Source organism: Chelonia mydas, chromosome 7, assembly GCF_015237465.2.
Source record: "Chelonia mydas isolate rCheMyd1 chromosome 7, rCheMyd1.pri.v2, whole genome shotgun sequence".
In the NCBI taxonomy this organism is placed as follows: Eukaryota; Metazoa; Chordata; order Testudines; family Cheloniidae; genus Chelonia; species Chelonia mydas.
The window spans coordinates 32571191-32583939 of NC_057853.1; the positions used below are offsets into that span (position 1 = coordinate 32571191).

Here is a 12749-nt window from a genome sequence, read left to right on the forward strand (position 1 = left end):
TTGACAAACCCATGCTGGCTATTCCTTATAACCCTGTTATCCTCTTGTACTTACAAACCAATTATTTAATAATTTGTTCCAGTATCTTTCCAGGTATTGAAGTTAGGCTGCCTGGTCTATAATCCCTGGGTCCTCTTTGTTCCCCTCTGTAGAGACAGATAGTATATCTGCCCTTTGCCAGTCCTGTGGGACCTCACCCGTCCTCCATGAGCTCCCAATGATAAATTAGTGATTCCAAGATTGATTCAACTAGTGCCTTAAGTATCTGAGAGTGAATTCCATAGGTCCTGCCAACTTGAATATATCTACTTTAGCTAAATATTCTTTAACCTGCTCTTCCCTATTTTGGCCTGCGTTCCTTCCCCCTTTTTGTTAACATTAATTGTACTGAGTATCTGGTCAACATTAACCTTTTTAGTGAAGATTGAAGCAAAACAGGGAGTAAAGACCTCAGCCTTCTTGATGTCATCTATTATTAGCTCTCCTTCCCCACTAAGTAGTGGGCCTACACTTTCCATCTTGCTCCCAATGTGTTTATAGAAACTCTTCTTATTGCTTTTTATGTCTCAGGCCCTGCAAAAATTGCATTGTTTTGGGTTTTTTTTTTTTAAATCACAACAGGGTCATGGGTGAGAGTTTGAATTTCATGCAATATGCACAGCAGCCAAGTCCCTGCATCCCAACACTGCTGTATTTCTTCCAACAGCTGAGAGGCGGAAACAGACATATCCGCTTCCACCTCACCACTGAAGCCTCAGGTGCTCCTGTGGGGTTTGCAGGCTGGTCCCACTCCAGAGAGGTCCGACCGAGGGAGTAGTGAGGTGGTAGGCCGGGGGGATATCTCACCTCATCATGCTGGCAATCTGGCCTGGGGGAGGGATTGGGGAGAGGGGGAGAGGGCCCTGTCCTGCTGGGAGAATCAGGGATGTGTGAGGTTCTGCTGCTTGGAGCATGATCAGTTGTGTGAAGGGGGGGGGGTCGATTCCATCCCCCCACCCTGATCCCCCTGCCAGGGGAGGACCCCCTCACACCCCTGCTCCTGCTCCAAGTGGTAGATCCCAATCTCTCCTCCTTGCCAGCTGGTGCTACAGTGTCTCCCCTCCCCAGTCTACCAGGGGCCACTATAGGTCAAGCCAGCCAAGGCTCCTCATTGCGGCACATTGGCAGCACTACCCCTGTCTCCCTGCCGGCTGGCCAGACAGGAAATAACAGCGACAGCTTGGACCAGAGCTGAGAATGGAGCGACCTGAGCCCCAGTCCCTGCCCTTACTCCCCCACAAGCAGCCAAATTAGCCCAATACCATGATTTTTTCAACAGCCCTGCTTCTGCCTCCCCGCTTCTGGAAACACCACCATCTTGGACTAATTTCACCGTTTCTGTGAACGCCTGATTTACACAAGGCCTTATTTGTATCCCTTGCTAGGAGTAACTCATTCTGTGCCTTAGCCTTTCTGCTTTTGTTCCTGCCTGCGGGTGCCAGTCTTTTGTACTAATTCTTAGCAATTCAGCCACATTTCCACTGTTTGTCAGATTCCCTTTTGATTTTCAGGTCATTAAAGAGCTCCTTGCATACAGAAACATGCCATTATTGGGCCCGTCAGATCAGAACCACAACGGTGTTGCAAAATGTGTCCACAGACGCACTAGACAACCCACCCACAAACTGACACAAAACAAACCCCACGCAGTATAGGAACACCCCCCCATCCGAGATACACAATTCAAACAAACTCCTCCCATGCAGACACACCCACTGCCTCGCCCACACAATAATCTCACCCCAAACCCTTCTGTTAAGACATGCCTTCCCCCAGGCACAGACAGAGCTGCCTTCCTAAGCAGTGCCCAGGGTCATACCATGCCAGCTTAGCTCTGCTCCTGTGCCACGCTGAGCGTGGCAGCACCCCTTGGGCTGGGTGGTGCTGGTGTGGGCCTCTCTCTGCCTGTGGGCTACCAGGGATCCACGCAGAACAGGGCAGTTGTTGCAAATCAAACCCCCTCCCCACAGTGCAGGATCTTCAAGGCAAACGTCTCAATTTTTCAGAAGAGCAAAGCCTCAGGGGGTCTGTCTGCTCCTGGTCCGCCCAGTCCGTGAGTCTGTCTAGTACACATCTGACACCAGCGCTCAGGATTTGGGGAAGGCGAGGCCCTGGGCCAGCCTGACCTGAGCAGTTTTCTTCTTTGAAAACAGTTCTTTGTTGCTCTCAGATCTTCATGATAAAATCTCTGTTACACAATAAATAGGATTGAGGGGTACTCCTATAGCGGGGGGGCGGTGAGGGCTGGGATAGCAGGGAGCTGTGGGTTAGGACTGAGGGCACTGGAAGGGGTGGGGTGGGGGAGCTGAAGGCTGGGATAGGTCAGGATTAAGGGGCCCTGACAGAGCTGGGGCCAGGGGGGAAGCCCAGGACTGGGATAGCAGGGGGCTGTGGGTCAGGACTGAGGGCATTGGTCTAGGGTAGTAGGGCCTGTGGGTTGGAATTATGGGGCACTGACAGAGCTGAGGGAGAAGCCCGGGGTTGGGATAGCTGGGGGCTGCCGATTGGGATTGAGGGGCACTGCAGAGCTGCTGCGGGGGGGAGCCCAGAGCTTCACTAGGGAGGGCTGATCAGACCTCCCTTGCCCTGGGAAAGGCTGGGGGAGACAACCGCCCACAGTGGACGGGGCTGAGAGGCAACAGCTAGGCCCAGAGCCCCCTCCTTTGGCAAGCAGAGGGGGGTTGGGGGGCGGTTGCCATGGAGATGCTGGCTTTGGCTCAGCCCTGGCCCAGCCCGGTGTAGATGCAGGTGTCTATGCAGGTCGCTGCGGCGCCGGAACCGCCTGGCGCAGTGGGTGCAGCCAAAGTTAGCCCGGTGGGAGTCGGGACTGATGCCCGGCTCCGGGCTCTGGTTCTCCTTGGCTGCCCCCTGTCCGTGGGGTTTGTGCCAGCGCCGGTGGGAGGCCAGGTTGGCCGGGCAGCCGAAGGCCTTGGGGCACTGAGGGCAGCGGTACTCCACGCGGGCCAGGCCTGAGCAGCCGTGCCGGGCCAGCGAGGGTGGGTCGCTGTAGGCCTGGCGGCACAGCTGGCACACAATGGCTCCCTGCCCCGAGGAGGAGGGGGAGGCTGCCGGCAGCAGGGGATTCTGGGGCAGAGGGCAGGCTGCTGGAGTCCCACTTGCACCAGGGGGGCTCCCCTGGGTGGGGGGCAGTGGTGTGGGGCAGCCTGGAGGCCAGGGGTTGTCACCAAGGGGCTCAGCTGAGGGGGCTTGGATCCAATAGGAGGCCGGGCCTGCCTTGTGGGTTCTCTTCACCAGGAAACCGCGGGGCATTGTGGGCGCTAGGGGCTCTCTTGACCTGTGTGGATCTTGATGCCAGGTCTGGGGGCTGCCTCAGCCTGTAAGAACTTCACTGTTGTCAGCCCTGGGGGCTCTCACAGCCAGCCTAGCCCTTGGTTCTGGGGGCTCCCTCGGCCCGTCCGCACCTCGCTGCCGGTTCTGGGGGCTCCCTCGGCCCGTCCACACCTCGCTGCCGGTTCTGGGGGCTCCCTCAGCCCGTCCACACCTTGCTGCCCGTTCTGGGGGCTCCCTCGGCCCGTCCGCACCTCGCTGCCGGTTCTGGGGGCTCCCTCGGTCTGTCCAGCCCTCAGTGCTGGTTCTGGGGGCTCCCTCGGCCCGTCCGCACCTCGCTGCCCGTTCTGGGGGCTCCCTCGGCCTGTCTGCACCTCGCTGCCAGTTCTGGGGTCTCACTCAGCCTGACTGGACTTCAGCATTGTCCCCACTCTCTTCAGTCTGTGTGTCCTCTGTGCCCCTATATGCCCTAGCCCTATATATAAAGCCCCCGCCCTATTGTGCAGCCCCACAGCTCCAGATGGTCAGGCTGGGGAAGCCAATGGCTGTGGGGCTGGCAGCAGGGTTAGGGGGTCCCCAGGGAGTGGGGGGCAGTGGCAGATGGCAGGTGCCCCCACACGTAATCCCTGCCTGCACCAGACACAAAAGGACCCCCTATTATAGGCACAGCACGTGCTGGGGGGGTTCCAATGAGTCATCCCCCCAGACAGAGAGTTCACACTGGAGGTGGGCTGTGGGATAGGAGCGGGGGGGGGAGGGGGGAAGAATTAATGCTTCACTGCACCCCTGAGATTCACATGGGGAAGGAGGGAACTCTGGTTCAGTTTCTAAAGGGGATCAGGCAGGCAGGCGTGGGGGGGGTATATATCAGAGTTGTATCAAACCCAGATTCCACCCAGCCCCCACAGCCTGTAGGACAGGATCGCCCCTTAAGGTTTATTTCCCCTGCACACTCTGTGAGTGGAGAACCATCCCCCTACAGTCTCCACGCCCCACAACCCCAAACCGGGGTGTAGGCTTGTCTCCTGCAGTCTAGTATCTATGTGTTGTCATTTATTCATCCACACAGACAGTCATGTTAGTACTGTTTGTCATCATGTTTTACATTAATAATTTATTTTTAAATATACGCTGTGTGAGCTCTTTGTTATACTTATGAATTGTTTATGGTTTCTTAACATTAAATTTGTCCTTAGTGACTTTTAAAAAATGTATTATCTCTCCACTTTATTATGTCTGCCTTCCTGTATTTTGTTTCTTCTTATTATGCATTTCCTTTTTATTGGGTTAATTTCATTTTTATTTGTTCACATATTTTCTATTGCTTTCCCTGTTGTAGTTAATGTTTCTTATTTATTTCATTAATTGATTTTAAAATATATCTTATTGATTTTATTATTGTATATATTACATTTTATTAATTATCTCGATCATTCCATTTATTATTTTTGTTATTTTTATTAATTAATTATATTTTATTAAATTGTATCATTTAATTTTATCTGATTTATTATTATAGTGCTTTTATAATTAATATTTTATTAGTGTTTTTCTTTCATTGATTATAGTTATTGATAGATTTAATTGGTATAATTTTATTATATTAATTTATAGCAATAATTATCCTTTATGTTATACATTTTATAATTATTAATTATAATTTATTGTTGGCTTATCATTTAATGTTATTGTATTTTATTATGTTTTAAATGTTCTATTTTATATTTGTTTATTTTCATATAATTTTGTTAATATAATGTAATTATTAATTATTATAATTAATAAAATAGCTTTATTTCATGCTCAACTTTATCACAAAATATCAATTTATTTCATTAATTTTATTGAGACTATAATTGTTTATTTTATTTTGTTGGTAATGTTTTTATGTATTATTTTACTATTATATTTATTCTTTAATTATATTTATTTGTAAATTTTATTATGTATGATTTGTCATGGGTTAATAATGTAATCATTATTTTATTAACATCTTGATTAATTATTTAATTCTATTCATTAGCGATATTGTGTGGTTGTTCTTTTATTTATTTCATTACAATAATCTTTCAGTTCCTTGTTACTTCATCTCTGGATTCTCCAGCACAACATCCCAGTGAGGTATCATTTCCTCATTCTCAGTTCATTATTGGTTCCCGATGATCCTATTAATCCTTACCTCTTGTTTCTGCACTGCCCTGTGAGAAATCCTCCCCTGCCTCAAAACACACACCTTTTGCCTGTGGGACTCATTGCCACTAGATTTCCATTCAGCCTTTTTACAAAAAAAAAAAAAAAGAAGGGGGTGGATATAGCCACCATATCCAGAGTTAGACGAGGTAAAAAACAATCAGTGGTTCTATCTAGCCCAGTCCTGTGGCTGGCTTAAAACCCACTCAGCTCTGGGATAATTTGTTCCTGGGAAAAGGTTCCTCCAGTCCTGGAGTTTGGCTGAGATATTAGCTACAGCACTACTGAACTATACCTCAGTTTCCCACAGTTTTGTTGGGGTCTAAGCTGCAGCAACACTGAGCCTTGCCTCAGTTTCTCCAATTTTTGGTGGAGTCTAAGCTTCAGCAACGCTGAGCTGTGTCTCAGTTTACCCAGTTTGGGTTGGGGGTGTGGGTCTAAGCTTCAGTGGCACTGAGCCATGCCTCAGTTTTCTGGAGTCTGGCGGAACCTTTACCTGGGGCTAAATTATCCCAGAGCTGCCAGGTTTCTGAATCCAGCAGCCACGATACCAGGCTAGATGAGCCCAGTGGTCTGATCCACCCCAGGCCTGGTGCGAAGCACGTGTGAAATGCTACGAGCTCGGCCACACTCTTTCCATCTGCACAAGTGGCCTCTGCATGTGGCCAGTGGTCCCCAGTGTGGGACAAAGGCCCTGGGGGCAAGGGAGAGGCATGGCTGTTCTAGGAGACAGGATGGGATCGCTGCATTCATTTTGCCCCTGGAGCGCAGGTCTTCCCTGTTGAACGGCTGCTTCCCCTGGTGCCAAGTGGGCATGCAGCATGCCAGGGCCTGGGATTGGGCCCAGGGTGGAAGGTGATTGGGGCTCGGGGGGGCCAGGCAACATTGCCCAAAGAGACCAGCTGCTTTGCCAACGATTATTGCAAAAGATCCCAGCTGTCTCCCCTGTGTGTGTAGGGGATCACTGTTGGTTTCAATTCTATACACACACACCCTTCCAGTCCCTGGGGGTGGAGGGCGGCTTCATACCCCACTGACCCCCTTCCCCAACGCCAGCCACTTTCAATAGCCTAGCCAGACACATGCCTGCTCTGACCTCCTGTAACCCCCATGCAGCTGCTGGGAGCAGACCCTCCCTCCCCCCAGTCAGTCCTCCCCACCCCGTTTGGGGCACTCAGGGGTTAACCGTTTGTATGCTGGGGTCTCTGAAATTTGCTGGATGTTTTGTGCAGAAGAACCTTGCCCGTAATCGGGGAGCAGAGAAGGGTTTTGTGGTTGGGGGGCTGCAGCAGCACACCTAGGTTCACATCCCATCTCTGCTGCCGATGTTATGCAGGATCATGGGTGGGTCCCTGCATCTCCCCTGCACTGCAGTTTCCCTCATTTGCAGGGTTGCAAACTCTGACTGAAGCTATTCCGGGAGATTCCCTCCCCCCCTCCCCCATGATGTAATGTCATGAATTGTACCCTACCTATTACAATCTCCTCCACTGCTTCCAATAGTTACCAGGAGATCAATGCCAATGTCGGTAGGGCTGGCAACCCTACCCATCGGTAAAATAGGGAATGATCCTGGTTTTGTCTAATCTGACTGGGGCTGAAGCTGTTCAGGTCAGGGGCTGCTCTCCCTGGGGGGGGGGTCTGTGCAGCACCTGGCAGAGACTGGGGTCCCCACTGCTGCAAAGACCCACAGGGAGAAACAGCCTCTGCCCTCAACAGCTCCCAGTCTGCCGAGACACCGGCTGGGAGGAGAAACTGAGGCACTGAATGAGGGAGACTTGTTCAAGGTCAGCAGCAGAGCCAGGCGTGGAACCCAGATGTCCTGGCTCGCAAGGTCCTGCTCTAACCACTAGACCCCACTCCCCTCCCCTCGCTGGCGTAGAGCCCAGGTGTCCTGGCTCCCAGCCTCGCACCCTCCCCACGGGGCTGTTTCTCTGGGTTCAGGGCACTGAAGGAGTCGATCCGACTGCAGGGTCCCTTCCGGGGGTTTCCGCAGAGGCCAGATCCGGGCAGCGGGCAGGCCGGCGCCGGAAGGGTTAACACCCCAGCTCAGCAGCTGCGGCAGGAACCGGCTGCACCCGCCTGGCCCCGGGCCAGGCGGCTCCACCTGCGGCAGGTGGGGCCCGGCCAGGAAGCAGCAGCCCGGCCGCTGCCCCAGTCCCCTGCGCCCGCCCCGGCTGGCCCCATGGAGCTGCCGGCGGTGCCCCAGCCCTGGCGCTACTGGCTGCTGCTGGGCGCCTACGGGCTCTTCCTGCTGCTGGGCGCCGCCGTCTTCGCGGGCGTCGAGGCGCCGCAGGAGGCCGGGCTCCGGGAGGCGCTGCGGGGCGCCAGGGCCGGCTTCCTGCGCCAGCACCAGGGCTGCGTGTCGGAGCCCGGCCTGGAGCAGCTGCTGGAGCGGGTGCTGGGCGCCGACAGCTCCGGGGTCTCCGCGCTGGGCAACGTCTCCGACGACGAGAACTGGGACTTCAGCTCGGCGCTTTTCTTCGCCGCCAGTGTCCTCAGCACCACGGGTAGGGCCGGCCCGAGGCGGGGTGAGGGGCGCCGGCGGAGCTGGCAGCGGGGAGCCCTGGGTGGGCTGCGGGCTGGGAGGGAGGGGCACTGGGGGGGGCGCGAAGGGAGCCCAGGGTGGGGGAGCCGGGGGCTGCGGGCTGGGAGTGAGGGGCACTGGGGGGGGGCGCGAAGGGAGCCCAGGGTGGGGGAGCGGGGGGCTGCGGGCTGGGAGGGAGGGGCACCACCCCATCCCCCTCCCCACTGACTCTCTCCCCCCAGGCTATGGCCATACGGTGCCCCTGTCGGATGGGGGGAAGGTTTTCTGCATCTTCTACACCCTCCTGGGACTCCCAGCCACTCTGCTCCTGGCCACCTGTCTTCTGCAGCGACTCATGGGGCTGCTGACCCACCGGCCTGTTCAGTATCTCCACACCCACTGGGGCATCCCTCCGGGCCACGCAGCACTGGGCCACGCAGCTACCATGGGACTGAGCGTGCTGGGGCTTTTCATCCTGCTGCCAGCCCTCTGCTTCTGGGCCCTGGAGAACGGCTGGAACTTCCTGGAGTCCGTCTACTTCTGCTTCATCTCACTCAGCACCATCGGACTTGGGGACTACGTGCCAGGTCGCAGCAGCCCTGCCTCACTGCGTCATCTCTACAAAATCAGCATCACCTGTGAGCCATTCTCCAGGCAGTCACTAGGGGATGCTGTGCTGCAAAGAGTGGGGGGACTGGCTCAGCAGAGGGCTCTGTGCTGCAGGGAGGGACATGGGGGCCTCAGTAGGGGGCTCTGTGCTGCAGGGAGGGACATGGGCAGCCTCAGTAGGGGGCGCTGTGCTGCAGGGAAGGGGTGGGGACTGTAGGGGGCGCTGTGCTGCAGGGAGCAGGGTGGGGTCAGTAGGGGATGCTGTGGTACAGGGAGCAGGGTGGGGGCTCTGTAGGGGGCGCTGTGCTGCAGGGATGGGGCAGGGGCTCTGTAGGGGGTGTTGTGCTGCAGGGAGGCGGTGGGGTCAGTAGGGGTGCTGTGCTGCAGAGGAAAGGGGAGAAATCCCATCTCAGCACCCTGATCCTCATCTCCCTCCCCCCCCCCCCCCCAGGTTACCTTCTCCTGGGGCTCCTAGCCATGCTGCTGGCCCTGGAGACCATCTATGAACTGCGTGAGGTCCACAGCCTTGTCCGATTCTTTGCCCCCACACAAGCCCCTGCCTCCCCCTCCACTGAAGACGATGACCGGCTGGAGATCCTGAGCCGTGACCAGCTGGGCCTGGCTACTGTCTGTGGGGCCCCCCCCTCTTGGAGTCAAGCGGACAATGAGGCAGATGGGAGAGCGGCGCCCCCTGACGGCCCCTCTGGGTAACCTCCATGGACAATGTGTTGTGTCCCCCACCCCCCCACCTCCCTTCATGCATCAATAAAGGAAACTGTACAGAATAGACACTGACCATGGGCATGTGGAGTGGGGGTGCCAGGCTGGTACCGGTACCATTGTTTTGTCCTAGGAAGGGGGGGGAGAATATGGGCTGGATGAGTCCATTGATCTCATTGTGAGAGGGGGAGATACAGGGGTGGCTGATCCCATGGGTTGGATCTGGGGCAACAGAGAGGGGAGACACTGGCATGGAATGGCCCACAAGTGTGACCCAGAGTGGGCAGGGGAGGGGGAGATACTGGGCTGGATGGGGATGGGTAGACACCTGGTACCCTCAGAGTAAACAAGCTGCCCTCCTGTGTCCTATCCCCCCACCTCCAGGAATTACCCAGAAGCTGCTAAGAGCTGTTCCCCAGGAGGGGGTAAGTCCTGGACCCTGCGCCTATCCCGGAGCCAGGCCAATGACAGCCTTACAGACCAGGGGAGCAGCAAAGGCCACCAGGCATCTGGGCCCTATGGTCACTCCTACCTCCTGGCCCAAGGAGTTGAAAATTCCCTTCCCAGAGGGGTACAGCTCTGGAAGGGAGGGGGTCTAGTAGGTTAGAGCAGGGGGTGCTGGAAGCCAGGACTTCTGGGTTCTAATCCAGGATCTGCACAGTCCAATATAGGTAAAAAGTTCCTAATGGCAGTGTGACGAAGTGGGGGAGTTTCTTGTTTTCCTTGTTTTCTATGGGGGATTTGCTTGGCTTTCCTAGGGTTGGCAAGCAGAGGGGGTGGGACTCAGTTTCCCTAGGTGCTACGGGTTCAACAAGGTGATGGGAGAGGGAGTTTGTTGTTACAGAGGACCAGCGAGGGAACTTAGGACCTCAACCACTGGCGTGGAGAATGGAGACCCCAGCGACTGGTAATCTGGTGACCTGGAGGCCCAGCTCAGGAGTCACAGCCGGGTCTCGCCAGTGGGAGGACAATGGGCTGCGAAGAGAGGAGAGGAGGCCCAGGCGACCCCCCTGTGTACCTGGAGAGAAGACAATGGACAGAGGCGGGGCGCGGGGCTTGGGGCTGGTGATATCAGATGCCCAGCTGGGAAGCAGGGGGGCTCTGGGCTGGAGAGAAGGAGCAGGCAGAGCCCACCTGGATGCAGGAGAGACTTGGATATGCTGTGCTGAGGGAGGCCAGGCCTGAGGCCCTGAGAGTTTCCTGTGCTGTGTTCAACACTCAATAAACCCTCCTGTTTTACGCTGGCTGAGAGTCGCTCCATCTAGAGAACAGGGTGGCATCATCCCCTTTGGGAGTGGAGGCCCTGGCAAGAAACAGGTGTGCTAAGGCTCAGAGCGGCGCAGCTCCAGGAGGTGGAGGGGCTTAACCCCGAGAGAGTGGACCCCCGGGAAAAGGGCTGTCTCACTGAAAGGGGCACACACACACACCCCCAGACCACACGGGGCCAAGAGTGGGCACGATCTGTGAGTCCGTGACAGCCAGTTACAATGTGGTGGTGGTTTATTTATTTATATTTTTTTAATAACTCTTGCAAGGAAATTCCCAGCTAGGGGCACTGCTGTGGAGAAAGCTTGCAGTGCTGCACTCATCCTTTCCTTTCTCAGGTGAGCACCTCCATGTGCGGATCCCCTCGCCGGACAGCATTGCTGGGCCTGGGCCACAGGGAGGGTGCGGGGTGGGGCCCTGATGGTGGCTGGCATCCCCTTGTCCTGGGTATGGGAAAACCACTGTGGCCGGCTTGCCCTGTCTGCCTTGGATGTACACCCCTCTTCATCACATGGCTCAATACCATCTGGAACTGCTTCTTCCTTCTCCTCTATCCTGCTGGGCACAGCCCGCCCCCCCCCCACCCGCCCAGCCAAGACCAGAGAGTCTGGGGAGGGAGGGCTGGCAGCCAGGACTCCTGGGTTCTTCCTAGCTCTGGAAGGGGAGTGGAGTCTACTGGGTTAGAGCAGGGGTGGCTGGGAGCCAGGATGCCTGGGTTCTGTCTCCAGCTCTGGGAGGGGCGTGTATGGGGGGGGAATTAAACTGAGCTAAATGTTCACTGTAATTTCCCTAACACACTAATCCTGGAGGGGGGGAGTTAAACTAACCAAATCCCCCACAATCCCTTGGAAGGGACATGGGGGGAATAAGAGAGGGGGAGAAGCTGAGGGTCCAGGGGGAGGGACAGTCAGTGCAGCGGATGAGACACCCCACCGCTAACCACTGCCCATCCCCAGTGGGAGAGAACCCAGGAGTCGGGTTCTCTGTAGGCACCATCCTGTCGGTCAGTGGCACTGGGTTACGCCTGGGGCTCTGGCTGTAGGGTGGCGCTGAACAGCCTTGAAAACTGGAATCATAGAAATGGGATGAAATGTGATACTGCAAAGTGCAAGGCCGTGCACAGGGACTAGTGACAAGAGCTTTTCCTATAAGCTGGGGACGTCTCCCGAGGAGAAAGATCTGGGCATATTGCTCGATCACAGGATGACTATGAGCTGCCAGCATAATGGGGCCATGGAAAAGGCTAGTGCAGTCCTAGGATGCATGAGGTGAGGTATTTCCAGTAGAGACAGGGAAGTGTTAGGACCGTTGTACGAGGCACTGGTGAGACCTCATCTGGAATACTGTGTGCAGCTCTGGTCTCCTGTGTGTAAGAAAGGTGAATTCAAATGGGAAGAGGTGCAGAGAAGGGCTACTAGGACAGTCCGAGGAATGGAAAAGAGACTCAAGGAGCTTGGCTTGTTTAGTCTAACCAGATGAAGGCTGAGGGAAGATCTCATTGCTCACTATAAACACATCAGAGGAGGGAAAGGAGTTATTTAAGCTAAGTGCCAATGTGGACCCAAGAACAAATGGCTATAAACTGGCCATCAACACGTGTGGCTCCTAATTAGTCAAAGGTTTCTAACCATCCAAGGAGTGAAGTTCTGGAACAACCTTCCAAGAGGAGCAATGGGGGCAAAAAACCTAACTGGCCTCCAGTCTGAGCTTGCTAAGTTTATGGAGGGGATGGTATGATAGGACTGTCTACAATGGCGTGTGGCCCTCCATGACTGATACTGGCAAATCTCTCCAAGGGCCAGTGATGGGACATTAGATGGGGAGGGCTCTGAGTTACTACAGAGAATTCTTTCCCAGGTGTCTGGCTGGCGGGTCTCGCCCCACATGCTCAGAGTCTAACTGATTGGGTTGGGAAGGAATTTTTCCCTGGGTCAGATCGTCCCTGGGTTTGTTTTTGTTGGTTTATTGCCTTCCTCTACAGCATGGGGCATGGGTCACTTGCTGGTTTGAACTAGAGTAAATTGTGGATCCTCTGTAACTCAAAGTCAGTAACTTAGCCAGAGGTTAGGGGCAAATGATCGGGGGGGGGGGATGGGGGGGATTCTGTGCC

At 54.9% G+C, this 12749-nt stretch overlaps 1 protein-coding gene across 2 annotated transcripts; it reads left to right on the forward strand.

Annotated features, from left to right (window-relative positions):
- Positions 1–7585: 7585 nt before the first annotated feature.
- On the forward strand, positions 7586–10611 carry KCNK7 (potassium two pore domain channel subfamily K member 7). 2 transcript variants are annotated; one of them, XM_037904129.2, is made up of 4 exons: positions 7602–8027; positions 8287–8682; positions 9105–9360; positions 10218–10611. In XM_037904129.2, the coding sequence occupies exons 1-4, from the start codon at positions 7703–7705 to the stop codon at positions 10282–10284; spliced, it is 1044 nt and encodes a 347-aa protein (XP_037760057.1). In that variant the 5' UTR covers positions 7602–7702; the 3' UTR covers positions 10285–10611. The 2 variants fall into 2 exon arrangements, with proteins under 2 accessions (XP_037760058.1, XP_037760057.1); XM_037904130.2 differs by lacking the exon at positions 10218–10611 and having other exon boundaries at positions 7586–8027; positions 9105–9440.
- The last annotated feature ends 2138 nt before the right edge of the window (positions 10612–12749 follow it).

Bases quoted from the DNA above. Each gene is read 5' to 3' on its own strand.
- KCNK7 (XM_037904129.2), top strand. From the start codon at position 7,703: ATGGAGCTGCCGGCGGTGCCCCAGCCCTGGCGCTACTGGCTGCTGCTG. The intron at 8,028-8,286 runs GTAGGGCCGGCC...CTCTCCCCCCAG, and splicing joins CAGTGTCCTCAGCACCACGG to GCTATGGCCATACGGTGCCC. The intron at 9,361-10,217 runs GTAACCTCCATG...TTGTTGTTACAG, and splicing joins CCCCCTGACGGCCCCTCTGG to AGGACCAGCGAGGGAACTTA.